This window comes from Pteronotus mesoamericanus, unplaced genomic scaffold (genome assembly GCF_021234165.1).
Source record: "Pteronotus mesoamericanus isolate MK-2021 breed Mesoamerican mustached bat unplaced genomic scaffold, CSHL_Meso_final contig_69, whole genome shotgun sequence".
NCBI classification, from domain to species: Eukaryota; Metazoa; Chordata; class Mammalia; order Chiroptera; family Mormoopidae; genus Pteronotus; species Pteronotus mesoamericanus.
In genome coordinates, this window is record NW_026555237.1 from 4059084 (window position 1) to 4078749 (window position 19666).

General features: G+C 37.2%; 1 protein-coding gene across 13 annotated transcripts in view; it reads right to left on the reverse strand.

Moving 5' to 3' along the window:
* SEC31A (SEC31 homolog A, COPII coat complex component) overlaps positions 1-19666 on the reverse strand; it is a 71880-nt gene that overhangs the window by 29081 nt on the left and 23133 nt on the right. For 8 of the 13 annotated variants that reach the window (XM_054582339.1, XM_054582337.1, XM_054582336.1 and 5 more), the window contains 7 exons: positions 12990-13220; positions 11745-11819; positions 10086-10124; positions 9524-9601; positions 3949-4024; positions 3323-3501; positions 1074-1200 (listed from right to left, as the gene is read on the reverse strand). In XM_054582339.1, coding sequence (XP_054438314.1) covers positions 1074-1200; positions 3323-3501; positions 3949-4024; positions 9524-9601; positions 10086-10124; positions 11745-11819; positions 12990-13220 — 805 coding nt within the window. The remainder of the gene's footprint in view (positions 1-1073; positions 1201-3322; positions 3502-3948; positions 4025-9523; positions 9602-10085; positions 10125-11744; positions 11820-12989; positions 13221-19666) is intronic. The other 5 variants (XM_054582342.1, XM_054582338.1, XM_054582347.1 and 2 more) reach the window with 1 other exon arrangement.

A 19666-nucleotide genomic window follows, 5' to 3' on the forward strand; every position in this document is an offset into this window, starting at 1 on the left:
CTTTTGAAGTCCCCAGTAAGTTGCTTGAGTATCCTGATAACCTTGAACTCTGTTTACATTCAAGGTTATGGAGATACGTTGAATGGAGATACATTGTTTATCTCCATTTCATTTAGTATTTTTTCTGGAGTTCTGTTCTGTACTTTCATTGGGGCCATATTTGTCTCCTCATTTTGGAAGCCTCCCTTTGTTTGTTCCTGTGTATTAGACAGAGTGGCTTTGACTCCCTGTCTTAGTAGTGTGGCCTAATGTAGAAAAGCCCACATATAAGTTATATGGGGTGGAGCCTTAGGTAATCAACAGGTGGGGCTTAGGAAATGAATCGTGGCTCTGTGGCTCTGTGTGGGGAAGGGCTTAGAGTGGGGGATAATGCAGCTGCCTGGCCTCTGGAGTTTTGTTTGGGAGGAAGCTGTCTCCCCATACTCACCACCCTACTGCCAGTCACTTCAATTTCTCCCCATACGCCACTAGTGCCCTTCCAGCTGTTGCCCTGGTCCTGAATACCAGAGAGGTGGGTCTACATGAGTCCTAAGTCTGCTGTGGGCCCTTTTAAGAGGAGTCTCGTGAGGATCCTGCAGTTCCTTCTACCACCCCCAACCCCCACTAGTTTTTACAGACAGAAGTGATGGGGATTTATCTTCCTGGTGCTGGAACCCTGGGCTAGGTGGTCGGGCCTAGGGCCCTGATCCCTCACTCCCGAGGTATCCCTCCCAATTTTTAACCACCACACATGGATGTGAGACAGCCTGTTCCACATCTCTGTGCCTCTTCGCATCTCTGCATCTCTCTACCTCTCTGTGCCTCTCTGTGTGTCTCTACCCCTCCTACCCATCTGGATGAACGTGGCTATTTAAATCCTTTGTTATCAGACTGCCATACAGCTAGATTTTCTGACAATTCTGGGTGATGCTTCTTTTGTAGTCTAGCTGTACTTTTTGCTGCAGTTGTGCAAAGAAATAAAGGATGTTTACCTATGCTTTCACCTTGACTGGACTGAATATTTCTAATAATATTTGTCAATTTTATTTACAATATACCATGCCACATACATAATCTAAAGCTCATTTTCTTACCACAAAGGGCTGAAAACTCATCAGGTTTAGCGTAGGTCAATACTGCAGCTAAAGCCTCTCTCCAATTTTTAAGGTCACAAGATTCAACAATCTCTTTCCAGTTCTTCATCACCACTGCAGTAATTAGCTTGGGAAAGGAAAAGAAAGGGAATATTAAAAGCCTTTGGTATGTTAATAAAAATTAGCTCTGGCTAATCAATCATATCTTTCAAAAACTGTAATTATTCATAGTATTTCATGTAGAATACACAGCAGTAAAGTGAAATATATCCTTGAACCAACTGACATAGAGTATGGTATTATTTTTCCTTAAAAAAGGAAATCACACAAACATATTTTATAGAATTCTGAGGAAAAAAAGTATAGTGTTATCAAAACATTTAACAGAAAGTCATACCTGGTCTGATGATCAAGAACACCTTTCTAAGCATACAGACATTTGATATGAAGTCAGAATGAACTTCATCAAGAAGGAAAAAAAACATTTCAGGCCAAGGGAACACTAGGTGCAAAGTCCCGAGAGAGAAGCACATGGAATATGTGTGGAAATGAAAGGCGGGCAATGTGGCTAAAAGATAACAGGGGACAAGAGACAAGGCTGAGGAGACTGATGGCAATCAGTGGCTAAAAGGACTGAAACCTGGGACAACTTTTATTAGAAGAAATTTAATAACGTCAAGCAGAGACTTAAAATGTTTAGATCTTCTGCTCCAGAAATTCCTTTCCTAGGACTATAACTGCATTAAATAATTAGAAATTCTCACACATCTTTAGGCACAACAAGAATGTTTATCACTAACTTATCAGTATTAGGAAAATTTTAGAAACTACCTAAACACTCCCAAATAAGAAAAAAAATATATCCTTGCTATCAAATTTTATAGACCAATTAAAATTTTTTGTAAGAACTTCTAATAATATGGGAAAATGTTTACGACAGTATTTATAAGCAAAGCCACACACATATATACATATATGATCTTGACTCTGTTTTTAAAAATTCTACAAATACACAGGAATAGGTATGGAAAATTGGAACCAACTGGATATTGAGAGATACCAATCTGCTGGAAGGATTACAGGGTGTTATATAATTATCTTTAAAATTTTCTAGCTCTGGCTCATTTAATTGGAGCATCGTCCCATACACTAAAAGGTCACAGGTTTGATTCCTAGTCAGGGCACATACTAGGTTGTGGGTTTCATCCCTAGTTGGGGAGCCCACAATAGGCAGCCAATCAATATTTTTCACATCAATGTTTCTCTCTCTTTCCCCCTTCCTCCTTCTAAAAGCAATGAAAAAATGTCCTCAGGTAAAGATAAAAATTTTTTTTTCTATATTCTATCTCTTCTACAATAAAAGAACATGAGAAGTATTATTATTTTTAAAATTCTATAAACAAAGGAAAAAAAACTGCCTGGTCAGACAACTCAGTTGATCACAGCGTTGTCCCGATACACCAAGGTTGTGGATTTAATCCCCAACCGGGCACATACAAGAGTCAACCAATGAATGCATAAATAAACAAAACAATAAATTCATGTTTCTCTCTCTCTTCCTTTTCTCTTTCTAAAATTAATAAATAAAAATTTTTTAAAAAGAATAAAAACTGAAATAATCATGCCAAACTATGAACAATAACTATTTCTGGGTCAAGAAATTGTGGATGGGTTTCTTTTTGTTGTTTACTGTTTTCTGCATTTCAATCATCCAAAATGAGTGTATTGTTTTAAAATTTTTTTAAAGTATATTTTATTGATTATGCTATTACAGCTATCCCCTTTTTTCCTCCCTTTATTCCCCTCTGCCCTGCAATCCCCTTCTACCAGCATCTGCCCCTTTAATTCATGCCCACGGGTCGTACATATAAGTTCTTTGGTTCCTCCATATCCTATGCTATTCTTAACCTCCCTCTGCCTATTTTGTACCTACCATTATGCTGCTTCTTTTTTTAATAAAGATTTTATTTATTTATTTTTAAGAGAGGGGAACGGAGATAGAAAGAGAGGGAGAGAAACATTAATGCATGTTTGCCTCTTGAGCTCTCCCAGCTGGGGACCTGGCCCACAACCCAGGCATGTGCCCTGACTGGGAATCGAACTGGTGACCCTTTGGTTCGCAGGCCGGCACTCAATCCACTGAACCATACCAGCCAAGGGCCATCTATGCTTCTTATTCCCTGTTAGTGTATTGCTTTTATAATCAGATAAAAATTATTGCTTGTCAATCTATTTTTAAAATGACATACCCTGGTAATTTTGCTTTGCGATTTTGCAAAATATTTTTTCTGGGTTCGAGCCAAGAGGTCTTGTCCACCTGCTATGGCCAATATTATGGCGTCAGCCATGCGGTTATCATGTAAACAAAGGTCAACAGCACTCTCAAAGTTACCCGTCAACAAAGCCTGAGTAATTAAACCATCAATATCTGCAATAAAGAAATAATACACTCATGTTAAATAAAGTTTTTTGTTACAAGAAAACATACTACACATATCAACTTTTACACACACATACAAAGGAAAAAAATTCTAATTTCTGAGTATTACTGGTGATTAATTTTTAATACAAGCTGCTGGGATCTGTGTAAATACACTGCACAGTAAACATGTAAGTAAAATGAGGTATCGGCACTCAATACCACACTTTACAGATTGCTTAAAGTGGAATAATAAAGATCATACAGTTTCTATCACAGAGGCATCAGAACATTCCACCATTTCTAAGGTGCTAATTACACATAGTAAATGATAACTGAGTTCTTCTTTTCAACCCTCTACCACCTGTGGCAAAATATTTCTAACTTAAACTTAAGAACTATATGCTTTGAAATGATTTTACAAAAACCAGAAGGAAAAAACGAACAGGTGCCTACCTCCATTGATGGAGATGTTAAATAGTCCTCCAGCTGATGGTAGAAATTCAATTTCTTGTTTTTCTTCTTTGATGTGCTGAAGAGATGAAAGGCCAACAATTTAGTAGAATGAAACTGTGGAATAATTTACTGGCAAAACAAAATTTATATATGATTATTCACCTACTGACTGGATAACATGCCAAGTTATTTTAGAAAGTGTTCAGATCCAAGTTTACACTTAAGATCTACAACTCCCCTAAGGATTAACTCCTATTATACAATGATAAATAAAAGCCAAGATTATCAGAAGTAGCGTTAAACAAACTGAAGTATACATATCCATTATTTGTAGCTCAGAAGTTACTGAAGCTGAACAATCGTTGCCTTAGGTACCTCAACTAAAACTTAAAACATGCAAAGTAGGGGAAAAAATCATTTAGTGTCCTTACATAAATGCAATGTAAAGAGATTGTTTATGAATATACTACAATTACAGATTTTGTGTTCTCTTCAGTCATACCCAGAACAGATTAGTCTGGTAAAAATATATACAGTTACGATATAAATTACTGAGACTATGTGTTAAGACTGAGTAAATATAAATTCGATATTTTTTTTCTTCAGGAGAAGAGAAGTATAATGGAGGCATATATGCCTTTTCTTTATGCATAAAAATTCAAGAAAAGACAAAAAATAACATATATCAGCCCTGACCAGTGTGGCTCAGTTGGTTGGTCATCCTTCCGCCAAGTGAGAGTTCACCAGTTCAATTCTAGTTAGGGTACATACTTGGGCAGTGGGTTCAATCCCCGGTTAGAGAACACACTAGATGCAGAGGATTCATGTTTCTCACTCACATTGATATTTCTCCCTCTCCCTTTCTCCCTCCCTTCCCCTCTCTCTCTCCCTTGCCCTCTCTCTAAAATTCAATAAATAAAACCTTTAAAAATTCTTTAGAAATATATGAAAGAGATTACTGAGAAAATTTTAAAGAAAAGCATAGCTGCCTTGAATGAGATAAAAGACCTATCTTCTACGCTTTTGTTATCTACATGTCTGAATGTAAAAGCATCTAGTAGTCAAAGTCAGGGGCATTTTTGGACTGGGTAATTTTAGTGCAGAGCACAGCATAACATCACAGGTAAATAATGCCTAATTATAATTAATATGGACTATTACAGGAGGATAACTATAGCCTTAATTCTTTCCCCAATTAAAGAGAAGAATTTAGAATTTAAAACCTCAAACAAAAGAATATCAGAACTTAATTAATTCACATTAAGAAATAAGTCAAGCCTTGGCTAGTGCAGCTCAGTGGATTGTGTGCTAGCCTACAAACCAAGGGTCACCAGTTCAATTCCCAGTCAGGGCACATGCCTGGGTTGTGGGTCAGATCCCTGGTAAGGAGTGCATGAGAGGCAACAACACACTGATGTTTCTCTCCCTCTCTTTCTCCTTCCCTTCACCTCTCTCTAAAAATAAATAATAAAATTTTAAGAAAAAAAAGAAAAAAAGAAAGACTTCCAGTCAAGGTGGCAGTATAGGCAAACATGGCTCTCCTCTTCACACAACCACATCAAAATTACAACTAAAATATAGAACCATCACTAAGAACTGTCAGAAATCGAGGTGACTGGAAGTCTGACAACGATGGAATTAGAGAGACCACATCCATCCAGACTGCTAGGATGGGCGCAGATGCAGAATGGGCTGGTCCCTCACCCATGTGTGGTGGATAGAAATTCAAGAGGGATATCTCAGGCGCAAGGAGGTCCAGCCCCACACCAGGCCCCTCAGCCCAGGTTTCCAGTGCCAGGAAGATAAGTCCCCACAACTTCTGGCTGCAAAAATCAGCGGGGGTTGAGTTAGTGGGAGAAACTGCTGGAACCTCAGGAAGTTCCTCTTAAAAGAACCTGAAAACAGAGTTACTCAGACTCCCTCCCTCTGAGCCCCACACCAGGGTAGCATCTTGGAAGGCACCAGTGGTATATAGGGAGAAACTGAAGTGTCTGGCAACAGGGCAAGCAGAAGCCATTGTCCCTTTTCAAAATCTTCCCCCAACCAGAGCCAACAGGCTGGTGCTGTATCTGAGACCCCATCAACCTGAATAATACTGTTTGACCCACCTTAGAGATCTCCAGAGATTCTGCCCCACCCAACTTATGGGTCCACCCAAACTGCTTTTCCATATGAATGGCTGATTTTGGCTCATGCTTTACAACTTCCTAAATCCTCTCAAATAAACAACAGCTGGCCTCAGTGAGCCCCAAGCCTAGCACTAGCAGCAGCCAGCCTAGATTCACAGCTTGGCTTCACCTGGGAATCTCCAAGTCCTTCACAAGTAGCAGCCATCTCAGATTGCTTCATATCTCAGGCAGGGTGGCCTCAGGCAAAACACAGGTGTAAGCTGACATTGGCCTGCACCACCCAAGAAACTCCAAGGCCAGTGCACACAGTGGACAGCTACAGACCACACCGAAGCACCCTCACCTTCTCCCTACACAGAGGGTGGTGGTCAGTGGTCACAGCCAATCCTTGCAGCCAACTGGTCTGGGTAAATTCCTCCCATTGATCTACTAATAGCAACAAAGGCTCAACTACAAGAGGAAGGTGTACTCAGCCAACACAAAGGGCACACCTTGAGTACCCAGCTTGGGTGATAGGCGAGGCTATGCCACTGGACCCTACAAGACACCTACTACATTAGGCCACACTACCAAGTCATGGAGTCAATGCAGCTCTACCTAATACATAGAAACTCTACCTAATACATAGAAACAAACACAGGGAGGCTGTCAAAATGAGGAGACAAAGAACACAGCCCAAATGAGAGAACAGATCAAAACTCCAGAAAAAGAACTAAATGGAGATAAGCAATCTATCCGATGCAAAGTTCAAAACACTGGTTATACGGATGTTCAAGGAACTTAGTGAGGACCTCAGCAGTATAAAAGATCCAGCCATAAATGAAGGATACACTAACTGAAATAAAGAACAATTTACAGAGAAACAACAGTAGAGTGGATGAAGTCAAGAATCAAATCAATGATATGGAACATAAGGAAGCAAGAAACAACAAATCGGAACAAGAAGAAAAAAGAATCCAAAAAAAAAAAAGGATAGTATAAACAGTCTCAGGGACAACTTCAAGAGGTCTAATATTCACATCATAGGGGTGCCAGAAGGAGAAAAGAAAGAGCAAGAAACTGGAAATCTATTTGACAAAGTAATGAAAGAAAACTTCCCTAATTTGGTGAAGGAAATAGACATGCAAGTCCAGGAAGGACACAGAGTCCCAAACAAGATGGACCCAAGGAGGACCACACCAAGACACATCATAATCAAAATGCCAAAGGTTAAAGAGAAAGAGAGAATCTTAAAAGGAGCAAAAGAAAAGCAGTTAAGCTGACTATAGGGGAGTTCCCATCAGACTGTCAGCTGACTTCTCAAAAGAAACTTTGCAGGCTAGAAGGGATTGGCAAGAAATATTCAAAGTCATGAAAAGCAGGGACCTACAACCAAGATTGCTCTACCCAGCAAAGCTATCATTTCAAATCGAAGGGCAGATAAAGTGCTTCCCAGACATCGTTAAGACTAAAGGAGTTCATCATCACCAAACCATTCTTTTATGAAATGTTAAAGGGACTTATTTAAGAAAAAGAAGATCAAAACTATGAACAATGAAATGACAAAACATACATATCTATCAACAACTGAATCTAAAAAACAAACTAAGCAAACAATTAGAACAAAGACAGAATCATGGATACATAGAGCATTTTGATGGTTGCCAGATGTGAGGGGAACATGGGGGAATGGGTGAAGAGGTTAGGGGATTAAGTACAAATAGGAAGTTAGTTACAGAACAGCCATGAGGACATAAAGTACAGTATAGGAAATAGAGTAGCCAAAGAACTTACATGTATGACCTATGGACATGAAGAGTGGTGTGGGGATGGCCCGAGGGAGTGGGCAGTGCTGGGTGGAGGGGGACAAAGGAGAAAAACTCAGGACAACTCTAACAGCATAATCAATAAAATTTTTAAAAAATATTTTAAAAAGAAAAAAGAAATCAGATATTGATCTGATTATATTCACTAACTTATCAAAAAAAACCTCTTCTTTCTTTATAATCACCATTTTTTTAAATTTGCTTTCTAAAAACTGATAAACCTTTACTTCTGCGATATACATAAGACCAAAAAATGGACAATTTATTACATGTTGAGTATCTTCAATGTGTAATCTAGTATGTTTGACAAATAAATAGCATCATTAAGATAAAGGGGAAGATTTTATTTCCTTAAACAAAATTTTTTCAAATACTCTGAAAGTACACACTGGTGACTACTCTTTCATTAAATACATATTATTCTTGAGTGTATTTCAAAATGATCTTCTATTTCATAATATATAGTTAATCTAGTTGTATATAAATGAAAGTACATTTTTTTAAAAGATTTTATTTATTTTTAGAGTGAGGGCGTGAAGAGAGGGAGCAAAAGATGGAGAGAAAAATCAATCTGTTGCCTCTCACAGGTACCCCACCCAAGGACGGAACCTGCAACCCAGATATATGTCCTGACCGGCAATTGAACTGACGACACTTTCACTTTGCAGGACAATATCCAACCAACTGGGTCAAACTGATCAGGGCTGAAAGTCTATTTCTTCAATGTATTCTGCAATTTTTTCTAGGTATTCTAAAAATTAGTTCAAAATTTTTATAAGATTTTACCCATATCCTTTATCCTCAGGTTAAATAAATGCTAGAAGACCTACTTCCAAGAAAGGTGTTTTTATAATCATCTTGCAATAGTCTAACTTTATTGATGAATATATTCATAACTTAGTAAAAGAGAATAAGAAACATTCCATAGCCAGGATATTCCCGTATTATAAAAACCAATGAAAAAGTCAAAGATGAGATGAGAAAAAAAAACTTGTTAATTTTCCAAGATGAAATATAATTAAAAAGCAAGAAAATTAGAGAATTATTTGTTAGTGGTTAAAAAAAATCCATAAAATTAAAAGGAAAAAAATTAATGGTACAACTCTGTGCAAGGACTCTTTTAAACTAGTTGTATAAACTGTCAAATACAACTCAGGACATGCTTACAGTAATCATGACAATCATTTTATTTAGTGAAATGTTCTTTACTTGAACTCTAAAATTCAAGAGACTAATTCAGAAGCCTGTGCCACTGATAGTGGGCCCCTTGGCAAATACTTGGCAAATATTAATGTGCCAAGGAAAAAACATTAACTTCACATACAATGAACTGTGGATTTCTGAATAAAATCTGTTTTCAGTTTAACATCATAATGTCCATCTGACCAAATTAAGTTAATCCCACATCAACTGTTAATTTTAAACCATATAATTCAGAAGCGAGGTCAGAGAACAAAGATTTCAGAGATGATACTTCTGTCAAGCTAGTAAACAGATTCCTACCCTAAACATCTCTAAGAAAACAATATACTCTATCTTTATTTTGAAACAAATATTTAAGAAAATTTTCCATATTTCAATGTGTGATAAACAAATAGCACATATTTTTCCAATGTAATTTAAAAAGAAAAAAATAAGTACCTCTCCCAAGAGCTGCTCTCCAGCAGCAGGGTTCTCCTCCCCATCACTTTGTGCTACTTGATCAGAATCTTTAAGAGCCTTTGGTACACAAAACAATTGCAGGGGAAGTTGAAGTATGTAGCATTAAAAGGTTATTAGTGAAAAAGAAAGACAAAAGACCCAATAAACAACATTCAGAGCTACTTTAATCATAAGAAGCAATACTAATTTATTTGAGACACACCATTAGAAGAAAAGCAGAGCCATTACAGCTGAGGTTTTCCATTTCCTTTCTACTAAATGTCCCCTCAATAACAAAGATCTTAATCTTAAGTATCTGAGCAGTCATTGATTGCATTTTCCCTTTTTACAAAATTCATATGCCATCAAGAGCAAGGTATACTCTACCAGCTAAATTTACACTACTTTAAAATGAGAATTTATTCACTTATTAAAATATCTACAATCAGCATTCATTTTTATACCATAAAGCAATAAAACAAATTTCTTAAGTTACATTTCCTTCTTTGTTATCATCTAAACCAAAATTTTAGAAGGCAGCTACTTTTAAAGGCCTCCTTACCACATCCGGTCCATCCACTTTGTTCAAGGCCAAAGCAATCTGAAATTAAAAAATAAAATAAAGCAACTCACCTACTAAATGGAATTCTATTTCAAGGTACATAGCAAACATTCATCTCTTACTCCATTCTCATTGGCAAAAATCCACAGAGGTTCAGATCAGGGATAGCATGTTTAAAAAAAGAATAAAATCCATGCAGAACTGATTCTCAATGGTTCTAGTTTCAATTACAAGGAGTTCCACTGCTCACATATCATCTCACTCTGCTGTTCAATGACAAAACTTCAAAACAAGCATGTTCTATTTTGTATTAAATAAAATAACTATAATTATTTTTAAAAAATATTCCTACAGGTGCTCACTCTGGAGAAAACTTCTATTAGAAGTATTCTGAAGCCCTGGCCAGGTAGCTCAGTTGGTTAGAGCATTGTCCCAATTCGCCAAGGTTGCAGGTCAGGGCACACACAAGAACCAACCAATGAATGTATAAATAAGTGGGGGAAGAAAAAAAATCAATGTCTCCCTCCCCCTTCCTCTCTCTCTAAAATCAATAAAAAATAAATTAAATAAATAAAAATTAAAAAACCTAAAAAGAAAAAAGTATTCTGATAAATTCTATTTCCTCAGCTTTTGCTATCTGCTATGCAGTAGAATTTTGATATTAATCTCTTAAAAACCTAAAGAAGTTACAGCATCAAGAAATGTAGACTAATAATAAAGTTAAGTATAAAAAAAAATCTAAAGGAGTGATCATAGACACATAGCCAATAAGCAGTGGGGCTGTGATGTGACCCCAAAGCTGTCTGACTTCAAAGGGTGTGCTCGGCATGCCTGGAGTGTTCAGTATCCAATCAGTACAGCATATGTGACAACCATGCCATGCTACAGAACACTTTAGTCATTTCCACTGAATGACAAAGGCTAATGTTAATTATACAAAGGTTTCCAAAGGTTTCCAAAGTCAGTGTTTTTACTGCTGTTCATGTCAACACGGCAGAATAATAACTAAGCCCCTCTTAAAGAAGAAAATTATAGAACTGGAATATAACTCCCTCTTTTTATAGGGAATCTCTTTTTAAATTAAAATGTTAAACAAATCACTTGGACTTTTTGTTTATTCAGGTTCAGTGCAATTAATTGCCCTTGTTCCAAAATATTTATGAGTTACTTGTTAGCTGAGCCACCTCAACAAACAGTTTGGTAATTGTGGGCTAAAGGCATAAACAGCTAGGTTGGAAAACTGTGAAAACAGTAGCCTGTTTTTCATCACTTAAACTGTAGTGAATGTGGGATGATCTCTAATAGTTTCCCTCTCTCCCTCCCCCAGAGCCATTGGTTACACATCCTCTTAAAATCTGTGTTATTTCCAGTATTTGAGGTCCACAGCCAAGTCTTATTGTTCAAAGCCCAATCCTCCCTGACAAAGCTCTTTAAAACAAGTCTGAATTGAAAGTGATTCTGGGAACTTCAAAATCCAGATATAAGTGGAATTCTACATTTAACAATATGACTGAAAACTTCGGGAACCAAACACAAATTCTTATTAAATATTTCTTGAATGACTGACCTCATCTGTGTAAAATTAGATTTTTAAAAACCTATTCTATATAAACATTTTGCTTGTATAGGCACAACTTTTTCACTTTTCTAAAAGTTTACCTTTTTTCCTAGGTCTTCTTTTCTGTATCCTAGAAGTTCAAGGTATTTCCCACGAGAATCATCCTCAAAGTTTACCTTTAAAAAGACATATTCTTAAAACAAAGACCAGCATATAAAGGCCTAATTTTTAAAATTGATCAAATTTCAAGTAGAATTATTAAAAATATCTAAAGTCTACTATATCAACTAGAAGGTTCATTGTTAGAAAAAAAATCCAAAGAACAGTCTGCCTTTAAATAAGTAATTTTTTAAATAGTAAGTATACCAGTAATTATCCTCATTGAATAAAGCTTACTTTTAAAGTATAATTTTTGTAAATAAAAACTAACTAATGTCTTAAGGCTATATGAATGCAAAACTCACACTATGTAAAACATTCAATACCCTAAAACTCTTTCTCAAAATTAATACTTAATAAAAAATACATAAATAAACTGTAGCCCTGGCTGGTGTGGCTCAGTGGACTGAGTGTCAGCTTGTGATCTGAAAGGTCACCAATTCAGTTCCCAGTCAGGGCACATGCCTGGGTCCTGGGGCAGGTCCCCAGTTGGGGGTGTGCAAGAGGCAACCAATCAATGTTCCTCTTGCACATCGTTTCTCTCACACACTGATGTTTCTCCTCTTTCACTCTCTTTCTCCCTACCTTCTGCTCTAAAATAAATAAAAACAAACTGTTAAAAAAATAAACTGTATTATGTTAGAAGTTAACCTTATTGTATTCAAGATCTCTCTTCTTTGGAAAATTCATTATCAAGAAATAGACATTCCAGTGGAGCTAATGATCAACCAAAAGTTCCATCTGTTATTCTACTGTCATAAATGCAACTCAGTAAAAGGGATGAAAAATGCCTCCAATCTCTCTCCCCTATACCTCTTCTGCTCTTTCCCATTTTCCTGAACTAGATCTACTATAAATAACAAATACTCTACTTTTTATTATATTTATGTTTTTAGTATACTAAGCTCTATGCTCTAATTTTAAAATAGGTCTGGTGAATATTATGTCTTTCTCTTATATTGTTTTTGACTTATTAAAAAAACTACTTTCTATTAGGCTTTTCAAAGAAAAAAAGGGAGAACCTGTGACATAAAGTTAGTGTGTCCTTCATAAAGTTTCCTTAATTCCATCCTGAAGTTCCTGTATCACATTCTTCCAAATATTTCTTTATAGGAAGACAGATTTAGAATATAATGAGAAGTTAAATTTACAGATAATGAAATAAAATTGTCTTATACCAACCTTACCTTCAAAAAGGACCACACATTTTTTTCAAACTCCGACTGAGAGGCATCAATTTTTTTCTGACAATAATTAACAAAGCCTTGTGACTGCATGACCTGCTGAAGTTGGTCTGATCGTCTGAGGAATTCCTTTTCTGTCACAACCTGACTAATGAACACGTGCTGCTGCTGCTGCTCAGCTCCCTGCTGAGACTGCATTTTGACATTCTCAAAGGTAACCAGTTTGCCTCCAAACTATAAAAGAACAAAGGAACAAAATCAGTTTGAACACAAGGATGTGGCCAAAAAATGATTTTATTATAAAAATACTAACAGAAAGGGCTGTGACCTAAATATATATCCTTTGTATAAAAATAGTGGACACATTCTCCCATTCTCCACTATCTGGCCTCAGTCATCAATTATTATTCTTCACAAAACCCACCATCTAAATAAAATGTGCCCTACAATTTCTAATGTACTTGATTTTGCTAACTTCCACATACTCAATGCTACTTCTTTTAAAGGCCCAGGTAAATGTCACCTCTTCCATCCCAGGTGCCTTCAGTGTACTATATATCTGTTTTGATTCAACTATTAGTTACATCTATTTGCCTCACTTTCTGGTCTAGGCGCTAAGTTTTAAAGGATGGCCGAATATGCCATTCTTCCAATATATGCCATTTGGCATAATGATTATTTTGAGCTAAAGACTACTTGAAAATAAGCAGGAGTAGAAAGGCACTCCTCTTTTCACCTCCTTTCTTTCTGAAAGTAGATGAAACTCCCATGAGAGCTGCTCTGCCTATCCCAAGAGTAAAGAAACATTCTTACCACCAGGGATGAGAGTTAAGGCCAAGAGAAATCTGTACAAACAAAACGTGTTAAACATCAAATAAAATTTTTCAATAACAATTATCTCCCTCAAGTTTCTCTCTATATTTTTACTTTTCTACAACTGTCATTTGTTCAACCTGGTTCTACTACTTCTGTGTATGCTTCTCTCCTGTTAATCTATCTTATGTCAACTTAATTCTCAGTCCAGGTTGAAAAACCTAGGAAGGGAGATGCAAAGTTGTGCTTCCTCTACACTTAGAAGGAAGGTTCTGTGTTTACTTTATTCTTGTATTGCCAGAAGTACCCGATATCTGCCTTGTACAAAGCAAGTATACAGTTAATATCTAATTAAGGTATTCATAAAAATATAGGTAAAGAAGAAAGTACAGGAACAAATTTGGTTCTTTATACTCAGCAATTTTTATACAAGGACTATGGACTTTACACAAACTTATTTTATTAAATATCTAATTATATTCAAAGTGTTTGTTTTATCAGACATTATAGAAAATGCCAAGACATAAGAAAATGCAAATCACTATCCTTCAGAAACTTAACATGAAAATAAAACTGGATACAACAGGCACATATTAAGTGCTAAATGAGGCGTGTAGAATACCACACATGATATGGAATTTCACAGAAGGGCAAAAGCACTGGGTTTCCCCAAGTTCTAGGGAAGTTTGAGAAAACTGCACCCAAAAGCAAGACCTAAACTGAGTTTCACATGATGATTATGTTTACTCATTTACTTGGTTCTATGTAATATTAATGTTATTATATTACATAATTATAATAATGTAAATGCTGTTTGTTAGTCATCAGTTTTTTAAATCATCCAGAACAAATACAGGAAATTTAAATATTGCTACTGAACATAATAAAAATATTTTTTAAATTTTGGTGATGCAACTTACAAAAATTCGAAGAAATAAGTTTGGAAAGGTAAAAATTAAAAATATACATACAAATTTAATATTGCATAAAAGTTTCAATTAATACTATATAAAGCTGATACATCAAGACATGGACATTCAGGTAAATTATTTACATTTCTAAAGGTGACCCCAAAAATAACCAAAAATTCTACAACATCAATGGTGGTAACCCAAAAATATTTGAGGGGGACACTGACATTCTACCTCGTATGGCCACAGAGAGGGCATTTTCATCGCATTCTGTAAGAGGGAAGAGCAGAAGAATACTTCCAGCCTCTCCATCCCTCACACTTTCCTGGGAGAGCACTGATTAACACCGTTTTTCAGAGAAGAAATGTAGAAGGCTTGCAATAGCTCTTGACAGCCTTTCTCTTTTTTTCCTTTTTCTTTGCATCTGTCTTCCTACATAGAGCAATATAGTACATGTAGATAAAAGTTTCCTGCATTTCAAGGAAAGTCAGGATCTCAAAGACATATTTGCACATTAATGTTTATTGCAGCATTATTTTCAACAGCCAAGAGGAGAAAGCAACCTAAATGTCCACTGACAGATGAATGGTTAAAGAATATGTGGTGTGTATATTATACAATGATATATTATTCAACCTTTTCAAACAAGGAAATCCTGCCATACGCTACAACATGAGGACATTAGGCTAAGTGAAAGAATGCAATCACAAAAAGACAAAAACCCTCTGACTCCATATAAGAGATATCTGAAGTAATAAACGTCAGAGGCTCTCTCTATGGAACATACCTGCGCCCTTCCCCGTCCCCTTCTATCTCCAGGGCCCACAGCATGCTCCCACCTCACTTCCCCTTCCACAGCCCCAAATACCTGAATCCCACACACCCTAAACATTCCTATTTCTCTCAAGGTGTACATTTCTCTTTTTCTCTTTCACTTAAACTCCAAGGGCCCTTTTCTTTTTTGCTGTAACATGTTTCCTGAGCCCATTTCTTCTACGGCTCACTTTTTCTACTTCTCTGACTTCCTTAGTAAAATTTCTCTTATAATTTGAAAAAATATAAAAAATGAAAAAATAAAGTAGTCAAAGTCTAAGAAAAACAAGAAGTATAATGTGAACACCAGGGGCTAGAAGAGAAAAATAGGCAGTTGTTCAACAGGTATAGCGTTTCAGTTTCACAAGATAAAAAAGTCTGAGAGATCTGTTGCACAACAATATGTATGTAGGTAACACACTGTACTCGACACTTAAAAAGGGTTAAGATGCTAAACTTTATATTATGTATTTTTTACCATATTAAAAAAAATGGCAAGTAAAATAAAAAAGTCAGAAGGGAAGAAGAAAGGACATAATTTCCAAAAAGAAGAAAAGGAATGAAGGAGAGATAGACAGGGAAGACAAGTTTGATAAGGTAATGGGGACAGATGGATGGTGTGAAGGTTGTACAACCATGTGAATGTACTTTTGCCAATGAAATGTATGTTTTAAAATGGTTAAATAGTAAATTTTTTGTTATGTACGAAGGGGAGACCCAAAGAAATCCAGAATTATTTTCCTGTAGTACAGGCTTCCCTCTATAGGTAAGTGTAGTAGGAACCCATCTGTATCAGTGTACCAGCTGACATTGTTGTGAGAGGTTGTGTTCAGCTTCAGTGAATTTTTTTTGAAGATTCTTTTAATGTGTTTGCACATTTCACAATGGGTGACTTACGAGCTCACCTGCCCACACTGCGCTGAGGGTTCAACAGTTACTGACCAAAAATGGCATGATCCCTGTGCCCTACCTTCCCTATTCACCCAATCTTGCCTGAGTGACTTTTTTTGTTTCCTCAGAGGAAAAAAGTCCTCAAGGGGAAACATTTTCCCAGTACGGAAAAGGTGAAGCAAAGAACAGTGGAGGCACGAAAAGGGATCAAAATCAACAAGTTCAAAAACTGTTGGCAAAAATAGAGAAGTGGCAAAAGGGTCTCAATAAGTGTACTGCATCAAATGGAAGGTACTTTGAAGGTAACTGAAGTTTAAAAATGTAAGAATACACATTTTTTAAAAAATAAATTCCGGGTTTTTGGGTCCCCCATATATTTCACAATTAAAAAAGAAAAAAAGGAAGAAGATCCCACTTTTCCTGAGAAGACATTTTAAATGAAGAAAAAGTCTTGATAAACTCTAAAAGGATAAAAGACTTAATAATAAATCATGGTATCATAAAATTGCTAGCAGGGGTGTCCAGCCTTTGGACGTCTGGGGGTCACAATGGAAGAAGAAGAGATGTCTTAGGCCACACATTAAAATACACAAACACTAACAAAAACTGATGAGCAAAAGAAAAAGTTTTAAGTAAATTTATGATTTTGCGTTGGGCCACATTCATAGCCATCCTGGGCTGCATGTGGCCCACGGGCTGTATACTGGACACCCCTGTACCTAGAGGAGAACATTAGCAATAAAACTTCAGATATCCGGACTTCCAGCCAAGATGGAGGCATAAGTAAATATACTCTTTGCCTTCACCCCAACCAAAAGAAGGACAACAAATTTAAAAACAAAAAATAACCAGAACTGCCAGAAAACCGAACTGTATGGAAATCCAACAACCAAGGAGCTAAAGAAGAAACATTCATCCAGACCAGTAAGAGGGGCAGAGACAGGCAGCTGGGATGGAGAGGATGCACAGCAAGGCGGCAACTGGAAGACCAGGTGGGCGAGGTGGCGGCTGGAGACCAGGCGGTCCCACATTTGTCTGCAAATACACTGGGAGGAACAACTGGGGAGCAAAAAAGACCATGCGATCCAAGCTTCCAGTGCAGAAAAGAAAAGACTGAAACCTCTAGCTGTAAAAACCTGTGGGGGTTGGGATGGCAGAAGAAACTCCCAGCCTCACAGGAGAGTCCTTGGAGATACCAACAGGGTCCTAAAATGTACACAAATGCACCCACCCAGGTATCAGCACCAGAAGGGCCCAATTTACCTGTGGGACATGACTGAAAGCCAGCTAAGAGCCAAGCAAGCTGCACTGTTCTCTCTTCTCTCTCAGACCCCTCCCCAACAAACAGCACCACAATGCAGCAACCTGGGTGCTCCGCCCTGGGGAATACCTAAGGGTCCGCCCCTTACCACCTAATAGGCGTGTGGAGATTTAAAAAAAAAAAAAAAAGTCACCCAAGTGAAAGAACAGATCACAGCTCCAAAACCAGAACTAAGCAACGAAGAGATAGCCAAACCATCAGAGGCACAGTTCAAAACACTGGTAATCACGGTGCTTACAGAAATGGTTGAGTATGGTCGCAAAATAGAGGGAAAAGTGAAGGTTATGCAAACTGAAATAAAGAAAAACAGACAGGGAACCAACAGTGATGGGAGGGAAACCAGGACTCAAATCAATGAATTCAACCAGAACAGAATGAAGAAACAAGAATTCAAAAAATTGAGGAGAGGCTTAGGAAACTCCGGGACAACTTCAAACGTTCCAACATCCGAATCGTAGTGGTGCCAGAAGGAGAAGAAGAAGAGCGAGAAATTGAAAACTTATTTGAAAAAATAATGAAGGAGAACTTCCCGAATCTGCTGAAGGAAACAGACTTCCAGGAGATACAGGAAGCTCAGTGAGTCCCAAAGAAGTTGGACCCAAGGAAGCACACACCAAGGCACGTCATAATTACACTGCCCAAGATTAAAGATAAGGAGAGAATCTTGAAAACAGCAAGAGAAAAGGAGACAGTTACCTACAAAGGAGTTCCTGTAAGACTGTCAGCTGATTTCTCAAAAGAAACCTTACAGGCAAGAAGGGGCTGGAAAGAAGCGGATCAAAGCCATGAAAGGCAAGGACCTACATCCAAGATTACTTATCCAGCAAAGCTCTCATTTAGAACTGAAGGACAGATAAAGTGCTTCCCAGATAAGGTAAAGTTAAAGGAGTTCATCATCACCAAGCCCTTATTACATGAAATGCTAAGGGGACTTAACTAAGAAAAAAGATAAAAAACTATGAAGAGTAAAACAGAGGGGAGGGGAAGGAAGAAAAATGGGGGAAACGGTACAGGGAATAAGAAGCATAAATGGTAGGTACAAAATAGGCAGGGGGAGGTTAAGAATAGTATAGGAAATGGAGAAACCAAAATACTTAAATGTTCAGCCCATGGACATGATCTAAGTGGGGAGGGGAGGAATGCTAAGGTGTAAGGCGTTGTAGGGTGAAGGGGAATAAAGGGGAGGGGGAAAAATGGGACAACTGTAACAGCATAATCAATAAAATATATTTAAAAAAAAACAACTTCAGATATCCCATACAGCAATATTTTTGCTGATTTATCTAAGGTAAGGAAATAAAGGAAAAGATAAACAAATGGGACCATATCATATTAAAAAGCTTCTGCACAGCTGAAGAAACCATCATCAAAATGAAAAGGGAATCAACTGTATGGGAGAACACACTTGCTAATGATACCTTGTCCACTGGAGGACAAGGGTTTGCCCTCCAAAATATATAAAGAACTCATACAACTCAACACCAGGAAGATAAACAATCCAATTTAAAAAATGGGCAAGGAACCTGAATAGACACTTCTCCAAGGGGGACATACAGAAGGCCCACAGACATATGAAAAGATGCTCAACATTACTAGTCATCAGAGAGATGCAAATTAAAACCACAATGAGGTATCATCTCACACCTATCAGAAAGGCCATCATAAACAGATCAATAAACAACAAGTGCTGGTGAGGGTATGGAGAAAAGGGAACCCTAATGGACTGTTGGTGGGAATGCAAACTGGTGCAGCCACTGTAGAGAACTGTATGGAATTTCCTCAAAAAAAATTAAAAATGGAACTGCCTTTTGACCCAGCTATTCCACTACTAGGAATATACCCTAAGAATCCTGAAACACCAAATAAAAAGAATCTATGCATCGCAATGTTCATAGCAGCGTTATTTACAATAGCCAAGTGCTGGAAATAGC